The sequence below is a fragment of the Rhinopithecus roxellana genome, chromosome 20 (genome assembly GCF_007565055.1).
Source record: "Rhinopithecus roxellana isolate Shanxi Qingling chromosome 20, ASM756505v1, whole genome shotgun sequence".
Classification (NCBI taxonomy): Eukaryota; Metazoa; Chordata; class Mammalia; order Primates; family Cercopithecidae; genus Rhinopithecus; species Rhinopithecus roxellana.
This window is the reverse complement of record NC_044568.1, coordinates 69,265,360-69,289,179: the sequence shown is the minus strand read 5'-3', so window position 1 is coordinate 69,289,179 and position 23,820 is coordinate 69,265,360. Positions and strand designations below refer to the sequence as shown.

At 50.4% G+C, this 23,820-nt stretch overlaps 1 protein-coding gene across 2 annotated transcripts in view; it reads right to left on the bottom strand.

Annotated features, from left to right (window-relative positions):
• Positions 1 to 23,820, bottom strand: part of ADCY9 (adenylate cyclase 9) — a 166,927-nt gene that overhangs the window by 22,013 nt on the left and 121,094 nt on the right. Inside the window, exons 4-6 of one of the 2 annotated variants that reach the window (XM_010376033.2) lie at positions 9,168 to 9,329; positions 7,984 to 8,201; positions 4,839 to 4,941 (exon numbers count right to left, since the gene is read on the bottom strand). In XM_010376033.2, the coding sequence (XP_010374335.2) occupies positions 4,839 to 4,941; positions 7,984 to 8,201; positions 9,168 to 9,329 (483 nt within the window). The remainder of the gene's footprint in view (positions 1 to 4,838; positions 4,942 to 7,983; positions 8,202 to 9,167; positions 9,330 to 23,820) is intronic. The other variant, XM_010376034.2, reaches the window with a different exon arrangement.

Genomic DNA, 23,820 nt, shown 5'->3' with positions numbered 1-23,820 from the left:
GCGCAGGTGAGGTCTCTATATCTGTAAGCAGTTGCGCGACAGCAATGTGCAGGGAGGTCCTGCTGCGTGGCGGAGTTCTAGCTTCAGCAGGCGTGAAAGGGGGACTTCATGGCGGAACTGGCTGAGGGGGAGTTAAGCGGCACATCGTTGCCTGGGAACCTACGGGGCCTGGCTCTGTGCTTGGGGCCGGGACCTACACAAAATGATGCCCTTGGGCAGCTCACAGCGGGAGGTGGGAGGGTCAGGGAGAGGAAACACAGGCAGGTGTGCCAAGTACACTAGAGAGGCCTGCACCAGTGTTCGGCAGTTGAGGGGGAGAAATAATGATGCTGACATGTCCAAGAGGTGTACTAGGCCCAGGCCCTGCAGGGCTCTGGGGGGCTGCGATCTCCACTGATGCTCACAACACCCCACAGGCAGGAACCACCACCCATCTCGGGGTACAGATTGGGAGGCCAAGGCCAGGGGCTACCCCAAGGGCACACAGTGAACGAGGAGCCAGGCCAGGACTTGGTGTGGACCGGTTGACTCCTGAGTGTGCCCCTAACCTAGAGGAACGAGCAGGACCCAAAGGCAGAGGCTGTGGTTGGGAGAGGGAAGGATGCAGAAAGTTCAGCTCCTTTCCATTTGGCCTTGCAACCTTCTGGCAACCCAAGAGGCCATGGGTGTCCACTCAGCATCCCAGCCGGGCTCGGGGCTGGGGGCGGGGGCCGGAGACACAGGGAGCGGAAAGGTCTCATTGCAGCCCTGGGTGCACTGTGTGTTCCGTGGGACAAACCAGCTCCAGGTGTCTTGACCACTCCCAGGAACTAGGTGGGAGGTGAGGAGGGGGAGTTTGGACGGTGGGAGCAGGGCTGCCAGTCAGCCCTGATGCCAGGCTGGACCCTGCCAGGGCAACCTGGGGGTGGGGTTTGGTTCCAAATTCCCTCCAAGGAACCTAGAGGCTCTGTAGGTGTCCATGTGCCCCGGAAGGGCAAGTCTGCTCCCAACCCTGGAATTCCCTCAGAAGGTGTGGGAATTTCTTTTTTGTACGGGGGCGGCGGGGACAGAGTCTCACTGTCGCCAGGCTGGAGTGCAGTGGCGCGATCTCGGCTCACTGCAACCTCCGCCCCCCGGGTTCAAGCAATTCTCCTGCCTCAACCTCCAGAGTAGCTGGAACTACAGGCATGCGGTACCACACCCGGCTAGTTTTTGTACTATTAGTAGAGACGGGGTTTCACCAAGTTGGCCAGAACGGTCTCTATTTCTTGACCTCATGATCTGCCTGCCTCAGCCTCCCAAAGTGCTGGGATTACAGGTGTGAGCCACCACGCCCGGCCAGGTGTGGGAATTTCAGGGGTGACACTGCCCATGCCCACCCGCCTTGGCAGAGGCACACACACGTCCCCTTTCTCTGAGGCTCCATCTAGTGCCCATCAGGGGTCCCAGTCAGGGCTGGGTGCACGCATGTCCCCCGAGACCTCACTGCCTTGCCTACGTGAGGCCAGAAGGTTTCCACACAGGCTGCTCTACTTCCGGGAGCCCACATCTCCCACCTTCCAAGCCAAGGGCTCGGGTGCAGGGCCTTTCCGTCTTGGGGCTACCATCTCCTCTGCAGAACTGCCCCATCCATGGATGCTGGCAGAGGCCCCGCTCCTCCCTCCACCTCCCTTGTGGTCTCTCCTGCCTGCCCTGCTGCCTCCCAGAGACACCTGTCCCGGCCCCAGCCTCTCCCTCTGGGCCACCCCTGGCCCTGATGCCAGAGGCTCCCCAGGCCCACCTGCCCTACCCCTGTGCATCCTGGCAGTGCCGCCTGTCCCAGTCCCACTGAGAACGATGCTCCTCCACGTCATGACACTCTTTCGCCCTCTCTCCCCGTGGGCTCCAAACCCAGGGGCAGTGCCACTGGCTCTACCCTGCTCACTGCCCACATCCCAGGGCCTCCGGGTGTGGCCGTCCCACCATCCTCAGAGCGCAGGCTCTGCGGCGGGGCTGCCAGGGCTCAAGTCACTCCGCCATAACTAGTTGTGATATCCACCCAGCCATGCCTCAGTCTCTTTATCCAAAACCAGGGATAAACCAGTACTTGCACCTTGTGGGCGGTGGGATGTTAGGCTAGGAACGCACCCATGTGGAGCCCTCAGCACAAGTCCCCACATGCAGGCCAGCTGGGAGGCTCCCTGTCCCGGTGTCTGTCCTTTCCTACCCACCGGGACCCTGTGGCCACCTGCCCTGAGTTTCGGTAACAGCCTCCCACCTGTCATGTGGCCTCCTGTCTTGTCCACACTCTTATCACCCTCCAAAACTCAGCTGATACATGTTTTTCTTTTTTCTTTTTTCTTTTTTTTTTTTTTTTGAGACAGAGTTTCACTCTTCTTGCCCAGGCTAGAGTGCAATAGTACAATGGTGTGGTCTTGGCTCACTGCAACCTCCGCCACCCAGGTTCAAGCGATTCTCCTGTCTCGGTTTCCCAAGCAGCTGGGATTACAGGCACCCACCACCATATCTGGCTAAGTTTTGTGTTTTCAGTAGAGATGGGGTTTCACCATGTTGGCCAGGCTGGTCTCAAACTCCTGACCTCAGGCAATCCGCCCACCTCAGCCTCCCAAAGTGCTGGGATTACAGGCGTGAGCCACCGCACCCGGCCATGTTTTTTTTCCTTTTGTTGGAAGAGACAGGGTCTCACTATGTTGCTCAGGCTGGTCTGTCTCCTGGCCTCAAGGGATCCTCCTGCCTCCGCTTCCTGAGTAATTGGGATTACAGGTGTGAGCTGTGTGATCTTAAAACACAACCTGTTCCAGCTCCCCGTGGCCTTTGGCATAAAGTCCATGGTGTGAGAGCCATAAACTAACCCCTGCCACCTCCTGCCACTCCCGCCCCGGACGCACCTGCAACTCCCTGGACGCACCTGCAACTCCCTGGACGCACCTGCAACTCCCCGGACGCACCTGCAACTCCCTGGACGCACCTGCAACTCCCTGGACGCACCGGGCTCTCTAACGTTTGTGGGTGCTTGCCCCACTCTCCAGAATGTTCCCTCATTCCTACATTCCATTAATTCCTAGTCTTCCCACCAAGGCAAGCTCAGGAGGTCCCCCCTTGGGGCCCCCAGCCTGGGCTTGGTGCCTCGCCGTGTGCTGGGAGGGCATTTGCAGACCTCCAGCTTCAGATGTTGTTTCTAAATTCCTCCTCCCTATCAGGCCACATCTTTCCCCCTTCCCCAGCACCAAGAACAGTCCCTGGCAGAGCAGAGGCTGAGTGTACATTTGGTGCCTTTAGAAGGGATGGCAGAGGTGTCTGCTGTTTGGGAGGTTCAGCAGTGCAGGGCGAGAAGCAGCCCAGATGCCTGGCTTGGCAGCCAGACTGCTCGTGTCCAACCGTGGCTATGGGACCACGGCCACCTGTTCAGCCTTTCTCAGCCTCAGCTTTCTCTTTGGTAAAATGAGGATTAATCATCAGCTTCCCTACAGCATTGCTATGAGGATGAAATGAGATGATATTGTGCCTTACAGGCCACCAACCAGCATCTGCCACACCACGAGGCATAAACTGGCTCCACCGGGCTTACCAGGGTCTTTCTAGAGCCCAGACCAGGACACCACAGAGTTTAATGAAGACCTGCTGGAGGAACCAAGGGAATCAGAATGAGAAATCCCTTTTGTTCTGGGTGGAGAGGGCGCCCACTCTTGAGTTGGGAACACTCAGAGGTTAGGTTTGGGCCTGGAGGAGAGAATGCAGTCAGGAGGCCGCCAGGATTCAAACCAGGCTCTACGTTCTTGTATTATTCCTTCCAGCAAGTCCCCACAGAGCACTGTGAGCGTTGGGACTGTGCTGGAGGCTGTGAGAAGGGGCTGCAGGAGAGAGACCCGGGTCCTACCTCACAGAGCTGAGCATCTAGGGAGGGAGGAACACGAATCCAGAACCACGTAAGATTCCAAAATGGGGCACACATGGAGAAGGAAGTGTATGAAGGGAAGTACAATCCAGTATGGGGTCAGAGAGAGCTTCTTGGAGGAAGTGGGATTGGGTGAAGGTGGTGGGGGCAGGGGAGGAAATGTGGAGCTGGAGTTAGAGAGGTGAAGGCCTCCTGGGTCCTTCTCAGGGGAAGAACGCAGGGAGGGCAACAGGTAGAGAAGAGCCTCACCCAAGACTCCAGGACAGGTGGGGCGGGGGCTCCCTTTCCAGGGCAGGTGGGGATCCCCTTTCCAGGGCAGGTGTGGGGGGTTCCCTTTCAGGAGAGGTGGGGGCGGTCCCTTCCAAGACTGGGGATAGCCACAGAGTCCTGGAGACGCCACTGCAGAGGAAAGGGTCTACTAATGGCGAAGTTGCACTTTAAGACAAAGGGCTAAAGAAAGGTTTTTTTCCTCCTTTGCAAAGAGACATTCTTTTTTTTTTTTTTTTTTTTTTTTGAGACAGAGTCTCGCTCTGTCGCCCAGGCTGGAGTGCAGTCGCCGGATCTCAGCTCACTGCAAGCTCCGCCTTCCGAGTTTACGCCATTCTCCTGCCTCAGCCTCCGGAGTAGCTGGGACTACAGGTGCCCGCCACCTTGCCCAGCTAGTTTTTTGTATTTTTTTAGTAGAGACGGGGTTTCACTGTGTTAGCCAGGATGGTCTCGATCTCCTGACCTCGTGATCCGCCCGTCTTGGCCTCCCAAAGTGCTGGGATTACAGGCTTGAGCCACCGCGCCTGGCCGCAAAGAGACATTTCATGTACAGTTGCCACTCAGGATTTACAGAGTGTGGGAAATCAATGTTAGCCTTCATGTTCCCATCCCTTGCTAAAGCACAAAACTAACAGTGAATGACCCCGTGAGAACAAGACACATTCTTCAGTAAAAGCACAAGGAGAAACGAACACACCTCTTCTTGATAGCTGGTCCTGTAGGATCGCTCCAGCTCCTGATCCAGGAAGTTCAGGCTGAACTGATTAATGGGCGGCTTAAAAAAATAATCTTTCATCAGGCTGGAAGACACAACAAATGCAGTTGATCAGTTCCCAGCACCATCACTGTACCGATGTTTTCAGATCACAATTAGCGGCCAAAACGCTGCTCATTAGCTCACTACAACAGCTGCGTCTCAAAGTGTCCACAGACCAGACGCCGCTCAGCTGCCCCTTGTTCAAACAGATCTCTGGAAAGTCCTCTGTGCCTCTAAGCATAATCATATTTTGTGTTCCACCTCCATTAAAGAATGACCATCCACCATGATTATAACACACATCATTGGAACCTTGGGTTTTTGGGGTTTTTTTTGAGGCAGGGTCTCACTCCGTCGCCCAGGCTGGAGTGCAGTGGCACGGCAATCTCGGTTCACTGCAACCTCTGCCTCCCAGCTTCAAGCGATTCTCCTGCCTCAGGCTCCCGAGTAGCTGGGATTACAGGCGCCCACCACCACACCCGGCTAATTTTTGTATTTTTTAGTAGACGCAGGGTTTCACCAGGTTGGTTAGGCTGGTCTCGAACTCCTGGGCTTAAGAGATCTCCCCGTCTCGGCCTCCCAAAGTGCTGGGGTGACAGACATGAGCCACTGAGGTTTGTTTTTGAAAACACATTCCTCATGTCCAGGATTTGGAGATGAAGGCAGCTTTTCTGTTCTGTGAAACAGTCTTTCATGAAGAACACGCAGATCACTGTGCTGAGAGTACTTACGCGGATTTGGAGGCTTCAAATGAAACCGTAATTCAGAACCGGCGGTCCTGTCATTCAGAGTACTGACAGTAATTGCCACCATAAAAGCTAACAGGTTGTTATCACAAAATTGTGTTTATAGTTAGTGTAATTTTGGTGCTATTGTCACATATGCAGACTGCATGTGAAACCTGCAAAATGATAAAGCTCAGTGATTTTAATAGCAGGGAAATCAAACCCACTTTCCATGACTCTTTCGTTCATTTATGAATTGCCAGCAAATAGTAATATCCTTTCTATACTGCAGAAAATTACTAGAAACTAAGGGAATGTTAACATGATTTCAGAAAGCAAATATAGCTGTGTTAGCCTCTCCCTCATACAGTGACTATCAGAAGTAAATTAGATGAGGTTGGGCGTGTGGGCTCATCCTTGTAATCCCCAGCCCTTTGGGAGGCCGAGGCAGGCGGATCACCTGAGGTCAGGAGCGTGAGACCAGCCTGACCAACATGGTGAAACCCCATTTCTACTAAAAACACAACAATTAGCCAGGCGTGGTGGCAGGTGCCTGTAATTCCAGCTACTCGGGCGGCTGAGGCAGGAGAATCGCTTGAACCTGGGAGATGGAGGGTGCAGTGAGCCGAGATGGCACCACTGTACTCCAGCCTGGGCAACAGAGCAAGACTACATCTCAAAAAAAAAAAAAAAAAAAGAAAAAATGAAGTAAATCAGGTGAAATACGTCAAACGCCTCACGTGCACCCAACACAAAGTAGAGCTCATCACGTGTGCCCCGTCCTCTCCCTGCAGCACAGTGGGCACTCTCCTTTCTGTGACACGTATCCAGTAACTTCCTACATCCTCATACTCAGAAGAGAAATAATTCTGTGCCGGGACACTGACCCTCTCTCCTCCCGACTCAGGGACTGTGGATGGAGAGAAGAGCCACCACACTGCTGCAGAGAGGACATGCACAAGGCCACATTTTAGCAGCCAAGTGGCAGAAGTGGCCCTGCTATAAGCTGTGCTGCTCCATTTATTTATTTATTATTTATTTTTTGAGACAGAGTCTCGCTCTGTTGTCCAGGCTGGAGCGCAGTGGCGCAATCTTGGCTCACGGCAGCCTCTGTCTCCCAGGTTCAAGCGATTCTCCTAGCTCAGTCTCCTGAGTAGCTGGGATTACAGGCACCTGCCACCATGCCCGGCTAATTTTTGTATTTTCAGTCGAGACGGGGGGGGGGGGGGTTCACCTTGTTGGCCAGGCTGGTCTTGAACTCCTGATTTCAGGTGATCTACCTGCCTCGGCCTCCCAAAGTGCTGGGATTACAGGCGTGAGCCACCGTACCTGGCTGAAAATCACCCTTTGAGGCATCATAGTGAAGACTGAGGCAAGAATCATCCGTGAATGCTAAAGCTAGGGAATTCTGATGGGGAATGAAGTATTTACAAGATCTTCAAGTATCTTCCCACAGATTGCTTATTAGTCATAAGAGGAAGATAATAACCTTAGATCAGAGAACCTGGCACCACTTTGCCTAATTAATCAAAATTAGTATCACTAATGAGGAACACACGGGCACTGTGTGTCCCTGGAAAGGACACCCTGAGAAGGACACGACATCCCTTCTGCAGTCTCTGCCTGGCCAGAGGGACAGCCTGAATCCAACCAACCCAACGTCAGGAATATTTGATAAAAGGACTGGGCCTGTATATTTCAAAATGTAAACATTAGGCCGGGCACAGGTTCACATCTGTAATCCCAGCACTTTGGTAGCCAAGGTGAGCAGATCACCTGAGGCCAAGAGTTCAAGACCTGCCTGGCCAACATGTTAAAAATCTACCTCTACTAAAAACACAAAAATTAGCTGAGCATGGTTGTGTGTACCTGTAGTCCCAGCTACCTGAGAGGCTGACGCAGGAGAATCACTTGAACTCGGGAGGCAGAGGTTGCAGTGAGCTGATATCGAGCCACTGCACTACAGCCTGGGCAACACAGAAAAAAAAAAAAAAAAAAAAAAAGCCAGGTGTGGTGGCTTACGCCTGTAATCCCAGCTCTCTGGGAGGCTGGGGTAGGTGGATCACCTAGGTCAGGAGTTGGGAGACCAGCCTGGCCCACGGGTGAAATTCTGTCTCTATACTAAAAATACAAAAATTAGCCAGGCATGGTGGTGGGTGCCAGTAATCCCAGCTACTCGGCAGGCTGAGGCAGGAGAATCACTTGAACCTGGGAGGTGGAGGCTTCAGTGAGCTAAGATCGCGCCACTGCGCTCCAGCCTGGGCGACAGAGCGAGACTCTGTCTTAAAAAAAAAAGAAAAAAGAAAAAGGCAGTCTTCTGCCTGCAACCTTTGCCTTTTCCCAGATGGCCCCAATCGTACCTGTCTTCTTTGATGACGTCCACAAAGTGGGCGTCCGTTTTCTCCCGGATGTTCTTGAACCTCAGCGGAAGGAGAGCCGACTGGTCCAGGCTCACCCCTGCCCACCTTCCCTTCTCCTGCAAGATCTCACACAGAGAGGTCTGACTGTTGGTGAGCTTCTCCTCTGGGGGAGGGCTCAGAAGCCCGTTCTGAGTTTTGGGATTAGGTCCTCCAGAAGCCTGCCTCGAGACAAAGAGGACGCAGACACGGGAAGTGAAGTGGCACCGGGCATGCATGCCAGTCCCACCCTGACCTCTGCTGCGAGCCCCCACTGCACTGGGCGTAGGACCTTCTGCCCTGCAGGGGCCCCCCAACCCCCTGCGCCTGCAGACCTGCTCCAATCCCAGCCCTGACTACCCGTCTGTTCCTCCCTGTTACCCAATAGCGCCCAGTGGTAATGCTGGGTGTTCACGCCGCCAGGAAAGTGAGACATGGGAAGAGTTGGTGAGGAGGTGGAGGGGAAGGGAGGAAAGTGAGGAGCCGAGGCCTGCAGAGTCTGCTTAGGCCAGTACCAGGGTTCCGGGGACACAGTGCATGGGTTGGGGGGCCCGGAGAAGTGTGACAAGGGGTCCAGGGCTGTCAGGACATAGGAAAGGTGGATGGAAACAGGGGCTTGTGTCGGGGGTGTCTGCTGTGGCTGTGGGAAGACACGGGGTGACCTGCGCCCACAATCCTTTGGGAGATGGAGGATGAGAGCCTGGGCCCCAGGGGAGCCGCCTGCATGAACCCCCGACAGGCTCTCATGGGTGGGCTCAGTCCTGGCCCTGGTGTCCAAGCCTGGTTTTCCTGGCAGCCTTCCTGCCGCCTGCCCTAACTCCTACCCTCTCTCTTCACTGAGCCTTTCTCACCGTGAAGACCCCCTCTTGTCTCCGCCCGTCTATATTCTATCATAAATTGAGTCCAGCTTCCAATACCACAAATTTCCCCCAAAACACTCGAATCCATGCGTTTTAAACCCTTATTGGCCTTTAAAGGAGTCCCGCCCAGCTCCACCCCTGAGCGCTGGATTCCATGTGGGTTCCTGCTGACCCTCCCTCGAGCTCCCTGCCGGTCTCTTCAACACCCAGAGGACCCGTGGTTCAGAGTGGTGTTACCCAAGAGGAGTTACTCTCAGAACTAAGAAGCCGACAAGACAGGAATGTCACCTTGGGTGGATGCGCCAGGAGAGGAACTGACAGGAACAACAGCCATGAGCTTGTTACCTTGGTGCTGTTTTTATGCTCGTCTTGGCAGCCGTTTTGAGGTGCTCCTCCCTCGGCGCCGGCTTCAGATTTGGGAGCAAATGTGATTCCGCATGAAGGGCAGGTCTAGAGGAAAAACACAGACTGTGGGGACACACCCAGAAGCCACGACTGCCCCCACGAATGCAGGCAGGCCCCGCTGTTGCAATCTGCCGTCACGCAGCATGGCGGTGAGCAAGGGGAAGGCGCACAGAAGCACTCGGGGAAGAGCTGAAAGCCACCTGTGACAGTGGAAACACACAGAATCCCGTGCACGAACAGAACATGACCTGAAACGTGGAACCGGGAATGCTCACTGACTGCACAATGGATCAACAAACTGGTCTATTCGAACAAGGGGCTGTTAGCCACGAAAAAGATGGAAGCACTGACGCCTGCCGCAGCACGGTGAGGGAGGCCAGACACAGCACAGATATGACGTGATCCCGTCTACGTGAAATATTCAGAAAAGGTGAATCCTCAGAGGGAAAAGGCAGATTCACGGTGACCAGGCGGGATGGGAGCAGGAAGGGTGAGTGGCTGCTTAAGGGGTGTGGGGTTTGCTACGGTTCGAATGTTTGTGTCTCCTCAAAAGTCAGATGCGGAAATCCTAATTCCCAAGGGGATGATGGCATTGGGGGGACAAGGCTTTGGGAGGTAATTAGGTCATGGGGGACAAGTCTTCAAAATGGGATTAGTGCCCTCATAAAGGAGGCCCCAGAGAAATCCCTCGTCCCTCCCACCCTGGGAGAAGGCACCATCCGGGAAACAGGAACGGGTCCTCACTGGACACTGAATCTTCTGGGACCTTGATCTCGGACTTCCCAGCCTCCAGAACTGTGAGAAATATATTTCTGTTGTTTAAAAAGCCACCTGGTTTGTGGTATTTCAACAGGGTTTCTCTTTGGGATGATAAAAATGTTCTAAAATTGACCATGGTGATGGTTGTACAGCCTTTTGCTAAATATACTAAAAACCATTGAAGTGTACACTTTAAAAAGATTGATTTTTTAATTTTTTTTGAGACGGAGTTTCACTCGTCACCCAGGCTGGAGTACAGTGGCATGATCTTGGCTCACTGCAACCTCTGCCTCCTGGGTTCAAGTGATTCTCCTGCCTCAGCCTCCCAAGTAGTTGGGATTACAGGCGCCTGCCACCACGCCTGGCTAATTTTTTTGTATTTTTAGTAGAAACGGGGTTTTGCCATGTTGGCCAGGCTGGTCTTGAGCTCCTGACCTCAGGTGATCCACCCATCTCGGCCTCCCAAAGTGCTGGGATTACAGGCACGAGTCACCGTGCCTGGCCAAAAAGATCCATGTTATAGTATGTGAATTATATCTCAACAAAGCTGTTACTAAGTAAATAAACTGGTCACCAACTATGCTAGGACACAAATCCAAGATTCTTAAGCTCCGTGTGATGGTGAGCTAGTCTCATAAGATGGGCTGAATAATCAGAGGTACATGATTTCCAGATCTAGGAGTAATTAAAAGTTTATAGGAATTAATGGACCTAGAAAAGAGAAGGCAAGATTTAATACAGGTACACTAAAAAGAGCAAAGCCTTTATTTCTCACAAACTAGGATTCAAACCCTAGTCAAGTCCTTACTAGCTAGGAGACTGTTCAAATCACTTTACCTCAGTTCCCTCATCTATAAAACAAGAGTGAAGACATGTTGCTAAGAATGAAATGAAATTAAATGAAATTGGCCGGGTGTGGTGGCTCACATCTGTAATCCCAGCACTTTGGGAGGCTGGAGTGGGAGGATGGCTTGAGTCTAGGAATTTGAGGCCAGCCTGGGCAACATGGCAAAACCTTGCCTCAACAAAAAGTATAAAAATGAGCCTGGCCTGGTGGCGTGTGCCTGTAGTCCCAGCTACTTGCGGGGCTGAGATGGGAGAGCTGTTTGAGTCTGGGAGGTCAAGGCTGCAGTGAGCTTTGATGGCGCTACTGCACTCCAGCCTGGGGCAAGAGAAAAAGATCCTGTCTTAAAAATAATAATAATAGGACGGGCGCGGTGGCTCAAGCCTGTAATCCCAGCACTTTGGGAGGCCGAGACGGGCGGATCACGAGGTCAGGAGATCGAGACCATCCTGGCGAACACAGTGAAACCCCATCTCTACTAAAAAAAATAAAAAAAACTAGCCGGGCGAGGTGGCGGGCGCCTGTAGTCCCAGCTACTTGAGAGGCTGAGGCAGGAGAATGGCGTAAACGCGGGAGGCGGAGCTTGCAATAAGCTGAGATCTGGCCACTGCATTCCAGCCTGGGCGACAGAGCGAAACTCCGTCTCAACAACAACAACAACAAAATAATAATAATAATAATTAAATAAGTATATATACAGCCTAGCACAGTTCCTGGCATACAGTATACCCTTAATAAACTCATTATTATTATTAATGGGACCCAGTAACCTAGGAACTGTCTAAGAAAGCAACTAACAGCTTCCAATGAAGAAGACAACTGTGGCAAGAAAGATTTTTTTTTTTTTTTTTTTTTTTAGGACTCAAAAGCAATTTCCTTGCAGCAAGAACTGTAAAACACTGAAATAAATTATGGGAGGCCACACATTATTTTGGAAATTCAAAATAAGTGTCACTACCTAAGGGCAAAGATATGACCCAGGTTGTATTTTAAGTCAAACTGCAGGCCTGTACTATATTAAATAAAAGAAACAAAGATTCTACAGGGTTGTATAGTTTGGGAATCTGATGTAACACACAAGCTAAATTTGAACATTTGTATGCATTCAAAAAATGAAAATATACATGCCAAAACAGCTAGCGAAATCATTAACTAACCTATCTGAGCAAATAATGGCATCCACATAACATTTGCTTATAGCTCTTTAAAAACTGACATTAACAGAGGTCAAATGTTCTAGCTGTCAATAACATACAGTGAGTCTATCTGAAAGCATCTCTTGGTATTGACTGGCACAGTTAAACTTCTAAACATTTTGCTGGCGTGCTGGCTCACACCTGTAATCCCAGAACTTTGGGAGGTTGAGGTGGGAGGATCGCTTGAGGACAGGAGTTCAAGACCAGCCTGGGCAACATAGGGAGACCTTGTCTCTATCAAAAATAAAACAAATTAGCTGAGCGTGATGGCATGTGCCTGTGGCCCTAGTTACTTGGGAGGCTGAGGCAGGAGGATTGCTTGAGCCCAGGAAGTCAAGGCTGCAGTGAACTGTGACTGTGCCACTGCACTCCAGCGTGGGTGACACAGCAAACTCACTCTCAAAAAAAAAATATATATATGTGTGTGTGTATGTGTGTGTGTATATACGTGTGTGTATATATGTGTGTGTGTATATATGTGTATGTGTGTATATATGGGTGGGTGTATATATATATGTATGTGGGTGTATGTGTGTGTATATATGTGTGTATATGTGTATGTGTGTGTGTATATGTATATATATGTGTGTATATATGCGTGCATATATGTGTATATATATGTGTGTGTATATATGTGTATGTGTGTATACGTGTATGTGTGTGTATATGTGTGTGTATATGTGTATGTGTATATATGTGTATGTGTGTATATATGTGTGTATATGTGTGTGTGTACATATGTGTGTATGTGTGTGTATATATGTGTGTGTGTATATGTGTATATATGTGTGTATATGTGTGTATATGTGTATATATGTGTGTATATATGTGTGTATGTGTGTATATGTGTATATGTGTGTATATGTGTGTGTGTGTATATGTGTGTGTGTATAAATATGTGTGTCTATATGTGTATATATATGTGTGTGTGTGTATGTGTGTGTGTGTATAAGTGTGTGTGTATATATATATATACATACTTGCCAATGAGACCACTGATTTCATTAAATGAAAAAAAAATCTAATACCAAGAGAAGAATAAAGTAGGTGTGCCTGATACCATGCGTAAACGATGCCTGAGGGAACTCTCTGGTGTGGCTAAGGTGGGGTGCTTGGTGCTTGATGGGGCACAGCAGCCATTTTCGGGGCCAACTGGTAGACCAAGAAAGGAAGCCGGAGGTGTGGAAGCATTTGCCACACTTGGCTCAGCCGAAGCCTGAAGTGTGAGTGCTTGGTAAATGCTGGCAGTGAATATGAAAACTTCTGTTAACTATGCTGTCTGGTCATTCAAGAGTTCATCTGGTAATTCAGTGTCCTTGATTACACACAGAACATCCCTTGGTATCATTCTTCTGTAGCCATTTAGTCACAGGAATCTCCTGGTAGGTATCAGTCTGTGTCAGGTATTTTTCTTGCCTCAAGTTCATCTGCTGTGCTTTTCTCTTTTTTTTCTTTTTTTTTTGAGACTGAGTCTCCCTCTGTCACCCAGGCTGGAGTGCAGTGGGGCGATCTCGGCTCACTGCAACCTCCACCCCTCGGGTTCAAGCAGTTCTGCTGCCTCAGCCTCCTGAGTAGCTGGGATTACAGGCGTGCACCAACACGCCTGGCTATTTTTTGTATTTTCAGTAGAGATGGGGTTTCACCACGTTGGTCAGGCTGGTCTCGAACTCCTGGCCTCAAGTGATCTGCCTGCCTCAGCCTCCCAAAGTGCTGGGATTACAGGTGTGAGCCACCATGCCCAGCCAACCCTGCTGTGCTTTACGATGAGGCCACCTGCTTCTTCAGTGCCCCCCATGGCACACTGGCCTTCCTGGCTTTATGAGATTTTCTATGCATTTAGAGCCATGAATATGCCACTGTGACAGTCAAACCAACTTGGCACCAGAGGGCACACTGAGGACAGCGGGGGCTCCATGCCCTCTGCAAGGACTTCCCTCGGAGGGGCTGGAAGGCCGGTGGAGCCCGGGAGTGCCCACTGGGATGAGGTTGCTCTCTGGGGAGCCTGGGGCAGTGGTCTCTACAGGTGGGGAACTCAGTGCTTTGCTTACAATCCCCTTGAACAGAGGCCGAGGCCTGCACCCTGCGGTGATAAGAAGTTCTGATACAGAAGTGAGGTCTTGCAGAGCTGCCCACAAACGGCAAAAGAGGTTGTGCTTGCAGAAGGAAAAGGCTGTCTGGGTCACATGGCCAGCTGTAGACACCCAGGCTCCGGCCTCCTGAGGGCCAGGATAGTGCTCACTGCCTATTCCATTTCCAACAGGTTTGTCCAGGAAGTGGGGGTATGGGAGGTGCAGGGAGAGTCAGGTGCAGACTCCAGGCCACATTGGGTGGCGCGGCCTCACGGACCTGTGTCACCCGGACCCAGCAGCTATCATTTTACTGCACTTTGAAAATGCGGATTTTGGCTGGGCGCGGTGGCTCATTCCTGTAATCCCAGCCCTTTGGGAGGATGAGGTGGGAGGATCACCTGAGGTCAGGAGTTCAAGACCAGCCTGGTCAACATGGCAAAACCCTGTCTCTACTAAAAATACAAAAATTAGCTGGGCATGGTGGCACATGCCTGTAATCCCAGCTACTGGGGAGACGGAGGCAGGAGAGTCGTTTGGACCCGGGAGGCGGAGGTTGCAGTGAGCTCAGATCATGCCATTGCACTCCAGCCTGGGCAACAGAGCAAGACTCCAGCTCAAAAAAAAAAAAAAAAGTGGATTTCTGTTGTTCTGTTTCTTCCTCAGCTGCTTTCTTTTTGCGGGATAAATTTTCTAGATAAAAACTTTAAAACAGGCCGGGCGCGGTGGCTCAAGCCTGTAATCCCAGCACTTTGGGAGGCCGAGACGGGTGGATCACGAGGTCAGGAGATCGAGACCATCCTGGCTAACACTGTGAAACCCCGTCTCTACTAAAAAAATACAAAAAAAAACTAGCCGGGCGAGGTGGCGGGCGCCTGTAGTCCCAGCTACTCGGGAGGCTGAGGCAGGAGAATGGCATGAACCCGAGAGAAGGAGCTTGCAGTGAGCTGAGATCCGGCCACTGCACTCCAGCCTGGGTGACAGAGCAAGACTCTGTCTCAAAAAAAACAAAAAAAACAAAAAAAAAAAAAACAAAAAAAAAAACTTTAAAACAAATGAAACAAAAGAAATCTTAGAGCTGGGTGTGATGGCTTGCTTGAGCCGAGGAGTTTGAGATCAACCTGGGCAATGCAGCAATACCCCATCTCCACAAAAGCTTTTTAAAAATTTTACAAATTAGCTGGGCATAGTGGTGTGTGCCTATAGTCCCAGCTACTCAGGAGGCTGAGGTGGGAGGGTCACTTGAGCCCAGGAAGGAGAGGCTGCAGTGAGCTATGGTTGTGCCACTCTACTGCAAACTGGGTCACAGAGCAAGACCCTGTCTCTTTAAAAAAAAAAAAAAAAAGAGGCCGAGGGCGGTGTCTCACACCTGTAATCCCAGCACTTTGGAAGGCCAAGGTGGGTGGATCACGAGGTCAGGAGATTGAGACCATCCTGGTTAACATAGTGAAACCCCGTCTCTACCAAAATAAAAAAAAATTAGCCAGGTGTGGTGGTGCGCACCTGTAGTTTTAGCTACTGGGGAGGCTGAGGCAGGGGAATCGCTTGAACCCGGGAGGTAGAGGTTGCCATGAGCCGAGATCACGCCACTGCACTCCAGCCTGGGCAACAAGAGCAAAACTCCATCTCAAAAAAAAAAAAAGAAGAAAAAAGAGACAGACATCCATCTACCCAACGGAGAGATTCTCACATTTCAACATCCCCTTCTGAGCAGTAGTTAGAGGCCTCTTATGTATCGGGGGGTCCTACCATGCAACGGTGGGTGGGTTTGTTTCCCTCCCCCGACCTCCTATCTCCCACCCCCCACAGCAATTTTCCTTGAGCAATTCGATAGCTTAATTTTAATCTGGATTAAGACATTTCACGAACTGTTTTTTGCCAAATACAGATGCCTCTGTGAAACGTTTCCCAGCCGGCTAAACATCGTCTCCCCCTGCATAGCTGCAGGCCTCTCCACCCCTGCTGAGCCCTCCCTGAGAAGAGTATTTCCGACTCCAGGAAGCTCCAGGCATGGACGCACCTCACTGCCTTGGGAGACGAACGCTAGCGGCTGGCTCACAGGGAGCCGCACGGGCAGGCATGTTAGAGAAAAAGCAGCGTCATAATGACAGCAGCTACTATCACTTAGGAATGTCTATGTGCCAAGGTCCTACCCAGGAACCAGTCGGGCCCCCATTCACGGGGTATCTGCAGTCTCGACTGTGTGATCTTGTCCTTTGCAGCCACAATGCGAGGCAGCAATGATCGCTCTGCAGACGGCCACAGACTCCAGGGCCCTGGGACCCGGACCACCGTCATACGGCTCTGGCCCCCTTTCCTGGCACAAGGAGGACCCAGGAATAATCCTGGCACCTTGCTCTCCTGGGCCTTGTTCCCCTAGAGTGACCTGAGCAGCTATGCCTGTCCTCTTGGTTCTTCCAAGCAGCACCCTGGGCCCTTGGGCACCAAGGGAAGTCTCAAGACTTCTAAGATCCTCCCAGCAGCGCGCTTAGCGGGCCGAGGAGTTTGCTGGCTGTTGCCTGGGTAACCTGAGATTCCCTGGAGAACGCCCAAGCGCAAACTCTGCATTTTCCCGGATTATCTTTGCTCCTTCCCCCATGTGGACGTGGGCTTTGGAGGGAAGAGTGTAGCCATTTCTCTAACACACTTGGGCACATTTGCATTTGTTTTTAACACATTTCAGGACGTGCACCCTACATTCCGGTCAAAATATATGGCACAAAGCTATAAAACCGTTTTTTCTTCAAGGTTATTTCTCATCACAAGATAAATCATTTCTCAGCCAACAGCTGTCCCTTTTCAAAACTGTCAAGGGAGGGAGTGGGGAAACCTCTTTTCTCAGAAATGAGGAGGATACACCACTAGAAGAGCCCTGGCTTTGCCTGCTTCATCTTCTCAACAGGACTGTTTTGCAAGATGTCATGTTATCAGAAACATCCTTTGCTCCCAAACTCAAAATGATGTTGAACATGGCGAACAGGAATAGTCATGACATTGCAACCACAATAACCACAAATACAATTTCCTGAGGTGTTCTTTGAAACTCCTTGTATCTACTTAGCCCTCGCAAGCACCCACGATGCAGGTACTAGGATCGGTTCCATTTTACAGATGAGAACATTGAGACAGAGCAGGCACTGGCCCAGACCCACATGGTACGGCTGGAACCGCATAAAGAGGACGGTGAGCCCAGGCAGCAGAGGTCCCGGCCCTGGAAATCTCCAGGTGAACAGGACAGCCCATCAGTGTGCAGAGCCACCAGGCTCACTCTATGTCCCTGACATTGCTGTTTAAGCTAACGGGTTAGGTACAGGCATAAGTACTTCAAAATAGAGCATTTCTGCTAACGAAACATTAGGGAAAAATAGAAGTAGAATATTAGAAGAAAAGATAAGCAGTAATTATCACAGAAAAAGAAATTTTCTTACATCCCCAAAGCGGTAAGAACAGACAGCAGATGGCCTGAGAATACCAGACAACGCACCACACGGACACACACGTGTAAAAACACACACACGATCTCAGAACCACACGGGGCGGAGCCCTAAAGGACCACTAGGTTCAATAACCAGGCTGGTGATGACGACCCGAGTCAAAAATAGATGAAAATATACTCGGCAGACTGTCAGGCAGGAAGACTGTTACCAGCTGTGGAAAGAGTCCTTCATGAAGTCAAAATAAGAAAATATTTGGCATTTGGGGAAACTTCATGGAAGTGCAATATTTCACTCTCGGGCGATGCCAGTTCGATGATTCTGCACATACATTTCCATCCCTCTCTCTACACAGATATATAATTTCTTACTTGGAAATAATTTTAGACTTGCAGAGAGTGGGAAAGACAGTTCAGGGAGTCTGCGTATATTCTTCGTACAGACCCGCAGTACAGTTATCAAGACCAAAGCAACTCATGCTGGAGCGATACTGTTACCTAAGCTGCAGGCTTTATTCTGATGTCCCCGGTTTCCCCGATGTCCCTTTGCTGTTCGGGGTCTCCTCTAGGTCCCGCGTTGCATTTAGTCCTCATGCCTCCTGCTCACCCCCAGCATATTGGCGGGGGGGGCAGGTTCCTCTATCCTTCCCTGTCTCTCCTGGCCCTGCTGCGTTTGAAGTCCCGGCCAGGTATTTTGTCAAATGTCCAGATATGGACCTGCCTGGTGCTTTCTCAGAGCAGACTGAGGTTTGGGGTTTGCGGAAAGAATGCCGCAGAGGTGACATGCCCTTCTCAGGACACCACACTGGGGTACAGGATGGCCATGTGTCTTCCTAGCAGGGAGGCTCACCTGGATCATTTGGTGAATGATCCAGGTGAGCCTGGTTTGTCCACTGTGTTGTCTGCCTGGTTTGTTCACTGTGAAGTTCCTATTCCTCCCCCGCCCCTTTCTTTTTTGAGATGAGGTCTCATTCTAGTGCCCAGGCTAGAGTGCAATGGTGTGCTCTTGGCTCACTGCAGCTTCTGCCTCCCAGGCTCAAGAGATCCTCCCACCTCAGCCTCCCAGGTAGCTAGGCCTACAGGTGGATACCAACATGCCTGGCTAATTTTTATAGTTTTTGTAGAGATGGGTTTTTTTTTTTTAATTGTTTTTGTTTTTTGAGATGGAATCTCACTCTGTCACCCAGGCTAGAGGGCAGTGACGTGATCTCAGATCACTGCAACCTCCGCCTCCAGGTTCAAGAGTCTTCTGCCTCAGTCTCCCAAGTAGCTGGGATTACAGGTGTGCGCCACCATACCTGGCTAATTTTTATTTTTTTAATTTTAATTTTTATTTTTTTTTGAGACAGAGTCTTGCTCTGTCGCCCGGGCTGGAGTGCAGTGGCCGGATCTCAGCTCACTGCAAGCTCCGCCTCCCAGGTTTACGCCATTCTCCTGCCTCAGCCTCCCGTGTAGCTGGGACTACAGGTGCCCGCCACCTCGCCCAGCTAGTTTTTTATATATATTTTTTTTTAGTAGAGACGGGGTTTCACCGTGTTAGCCAGGATGGTCTTGATCTCCTGACCTCGTGATCCGCCCGTCTCGGCCTCCCAAAGTGCTGGGATTACAGGCTTGAGCCACTGCGCCCGGCCTAATTTTTTATTTTTAGTAGACTTGGGGTTTCACCCTGTTGGCCAGGTTGGTCTTGAACTCCTGACCTCAGGTGATCTGTCTACCTTGGCCTCCCAAAGTGCTGGGATTATAGGCGTGATCACCTCACCTGGTAGAGACTACCCTTTAGTTTTACAACAGCTTTATTAAGATGTAATTCGCATAGCATATAATGCACCCATTTAAACTATGTAACTCCAGGGTTTTTAGCATATTCACAGGGATGTGCAAGCATCACCACTATCAATTCAGACTACCGCTTATGATAAATACCTATTTAATTTCTAAGCTGTATATAGTTATATATGTATATAGTTATATATGTAGTTATATATGTATATAGTTATATATGTATATAGTTATATATGTATATAGTTATACATGTATATAGTTATATATGTATATAGTTATATATGTATGTGTCTATAAAATATAGTCATTTTTTCAATTTCTATAATGAATGAAAAGCCCCTTCCATCCTCAGATCGGGCTGGCTGAGCCTATTCATAATGACTTGACACACAGAAAACAAGTAGATAAAAGAAGTGATCATTTATTGAGGGTCATTTTCAAAATTCACTGTCACAAAAGGATGGTTCCTGAGGTGAGTGGCCTCAAAGGGGAAGGAGAAAGCTTTTGAAAGCAGGACAGGTCCTCTCTGAATCATCCCTGTATGGGTAGATACACATCATTAGCTTTGTTACTCACTGGTCCATGTAGAAACACCCAGTGGCCAAGCAGCCCGGGGTTCTGAATAATAGATGAAGGTAAACTTAGGAAGACCAGCCACGCAGGTGCGCTCCCGGGGAGGCCTTTCAGAGATGAACTAAGATGCTTTCACGACTCGAATGGTTCACTGATCAGAACTAATGTGATAAAAGTAATTCAATTTTGGGTTTTCTTTTCTTTTCAAGATGGAGTCTCACTCTATTGCCCAGGCTGAAGTGCAGTGGCATGGTCTCGGCTCACTGCAACCTTCACCTCCTAGGTTCAAGGGATCCTCCTGCCTCAGCCTCTTGAGTAGCTAGGACTACAGGCATATGTCACCACACCTGGCTAATTTTTGTATTTTTAGTAGAGATGGGGTTTTACCATGTTGGTCAGGCTGGTCTTGAATTCCTGACCTCAGGTGATCTGTCTGCCTTGGCCTCCCAAAGTGCTGGGATTACAGGTGTGAGCCACGGAGCCCAGCTCGGTTTTCTTTTTCTTCATGAAGATGTTGGAAAAGCTGTTTTTATTGTCATATGGCAACTAGATCCACTCACCACCCACAGGGTTCATGAGAAAATGGAAAGCAAACGCCCGCTGGAGTGCTGACGTCACATTCAACAGGCCGAGGCACACACGCTCCGGTGTCATACGAGTGACTTGGTTATGGCCGAGAGCATCCAACCCACAGCAATGGTCAGCCGCAATCACTGTGAGAATCTCTCTTGAATCGGAACCGCGGAGAAGATGGGACCTTCCCCAGAAAGTCAGTGACCTCTTGCAGGCAAGTGGGGACCGTCTCTCAGCCTCTCCCAGCCCTCCATGGCTCCGTCTGTGGTTACTGTCCCTGCTCTGCGTGGAGTGAAGGAGTGCCGAGTGCGAGCAGGGCTGCTTCTCAGCCCTAGCGTCTGCAGGCGCCACTCCAGCTAATTTCCCAGCAATCCTGAGAGGTCCCTTCCTCATCACCACTGCACTGATGAGGAAAACTCTTGCTTAGAGGAATTAAGTGTGTGTTTTCTCTTCCTTTTTTTCTTTTCCTTTTCTTTTCTTTTTTTTTTTTTTTTTTTTGAGACAGCATCTGGTTCTGTCACCCCAGTTGGAGTGTGGTGGCACCATCATATAGCTTACTGCAGCCTCAAACTCCCGGGCTCAAGCGATCCTCCCGCCTCAGCCATCTGAGTGGCTAGGACTACAGGCGTGAGCCACGGCACCTGGCTGCAATTTCTTCACAGTGGCAAAGCCAAGGCTTTGAGAAGGGTCTTGTTTCAAATTGTGGCCCTTTCCACCATGCTCCGCCTCCCCTCTGCAGCTGACAGTAGCGTCCTCGCCTCTAATGCTCACTCCTTGGTTTCCTTCTTGACCCCTCCTTCCTTCACTTGGGCAGCATCTGTCCCCCACATTATGCAATATCAGGGCCCTTCGGGTGAGGATCTCTCACTGCTGGTCACTTCAAGAACCCAAGGGGCCAGGCGCGGTGGCTCACGCCTGTAATCCCAGCACTTTGGGAGGCAGGCGGATCACAAGGTCAGGAGATTGAGACCATCCTGGCTAACACGGTGAAACCCTGTCTCTACTAAAAATACAAAAAATTAGCCAGGCGTGGTGGCAGGCGCCTGTAGTCCCAGCTACTCGGGAGGTTGAGGCGGGAGAATGGTGTGAACCTGGGAGGCGGAGCTTGCAGTGAGCAGAGATCGCGTCACTGCACTCCAGCCTGGGCGACAGAGCGAGACTCCGTCTCAAAAAAAAAAAAAAAAAAAAAGAACTCAAGGCTAGGCACAGTGGTTCACGCCTGTAATCCCAGCATTTTAAGAGGCCAAGACAGGAAGATGGTATGACCCCAGGAGTTTGCAACCGTCCTGGGCAATATAGCAAAAAAAGTTTAAAAATCAGCTAGGCATGGTGGCACATACCTGTGGCCCTAGCTACTCAGGAGGTTGACTTGGGAGGATCACTTGAGCCCGGGAGTCTGAGCTGCAGTGAGCTAAGATCATGCCACTGGTACTTTGGCCTGGGCAACAGAGCGAGACCCCATCTCTTAAACAAACAAAAAGAAGCCAACAGTTGGGTGCAGAAAGGGTTCCCTTGGAGCTATGACTTCGGGACCAAAGTTCTGGTTTTTGACATCACTACCATTTCCTGGTAGGTCGTTACAGTACACAGCTTATGTCACATTAGGTAAGAATTTTCCAGCTATGACCTGGGAGATGACTTAAGGTCACAGAGGACACACATTCATGGGGGCTGCCCTGGTTCTACACAGTTCTGCTTGGGCTTCTGACTTCAGTCCTTCGCCTGGCTCTGCAGAGCTGCATCGCTCTGTGTGTTTAATTAAAGAATTAAAAACTTAAGCCAAAAAGAAACTGTTAATTACTACATGCCAGGCACCATGCTCGACACTTGGGAAATATTTAAGTTATTTAACAGACAGTCTCTGAATGCAAAGAGCTCACAGGAAGGCGCATAGGAAACAAAGATTTAAGATCGTGTATGTTACAGCCAAGTGGGACAGACTGAAGGGACTGAGAATTTGGAGACGAGGGAACAGCGTTATTGGCTGGGGAGGCACACAGGAAAGCGTGGTGGAGCTGAACAGTGAATGCAGCCAGGAGTTCAGAGGGAAAGCGAAGCCATGCGTATCGCAAGTGAGCGGCAGCAGGAACAGGACACAGGCGAAAATCTACGCGTGTTCCTTCAGGGAACGCTTCCTGAACACCTTTTCTCTAACGTATTGGTCCTTGGCATGAAACTCCTTTTACTACATGAGCATTTCCCCAAAAGGTGAGACCACATTAGCCCTGCAAGGTGCAGCTTGAAGAAAACAACTGTGCTCAAAGAGGCCTGAGAGTGCGGCAAACACCACGTCCTCCTCCGAAGGCCTAGATACTGTCTACTAGCGTAGTGACGGCTCTGAGAAGTCCTGCAGTAAAGAAACCCTTTCTGTGTTGAATATCCAGAGTTTCTCGAATTTACTTTACCACTGAGTGCCACTCCCCCTCCTTTTTTTTGAGACAGGGCAAGGTCTCACTCCGTGGCCCAGGCTGGAGTGCAGCAGTACAATCACAGCTCCCTGCAGCCTTAAATTCCTGGGCTCAAGTGATCCTCTTGGCTCAGCCTCCCGAGTAGCTGGGCTGGCAGGCACATGTCACCAAGCCCAGTTAATTAAAAAAATTTTTTTGTAGAGATGATGTCTTGCTACGATGACCAAGTTGGTCTCAAAATCCTAGCCTCAGCCGTTCCTCCCACCTCAGCCGCCCAAAGTGCCAGGATTACAGGCGTGAGCCACCCTGCCTGGCCTTCTGTCAACCTGAGATAGATTACAGGATTCTCAGAAACTTTTAACGATGTTTGGAAAATCTCCACATGCCAAGGAGACATGCTAAATGGTTTTTGCTCATTCCAAGCAAAACAAATACACAGATGAGTACAAAGCAGTGTAGCATCGCCACGGCTAAACCCGTGGCCACTAAACCCGTGGTCACTAAACCCGTGGCCACTAAACCCGTGGTCACTAAACCCGTGAGCGTGTGGTATGAGGAACTCTGCGACCGCATCCCCTAACGGACAGAAACACACCTATGTGGACGCTAAAATGGCAAACACAACAAATTATTTATTTTTGGCTTGGGCTGTCTTTCACTACTTCAATACAGCTCAGTGTGCAGGCTGGAGGAAACCATTTTTCCCCAAATAGCAACACCATTCCTGATTCCTCCCCACGCCAGCCCCTCCCTGCCTGGGTCCGCTGTCTAGGAGCCCAGAGCTCCATTTTCTGACTCCTGCAAAATGTCAGCCCAGGCAAGACAGCTGTCTCTGAAGTTTGCAGGCATGCAGGGAATCTTAGATACGTGAGCTTTACGCGTGTGCCAAGAGTACAGGGAAG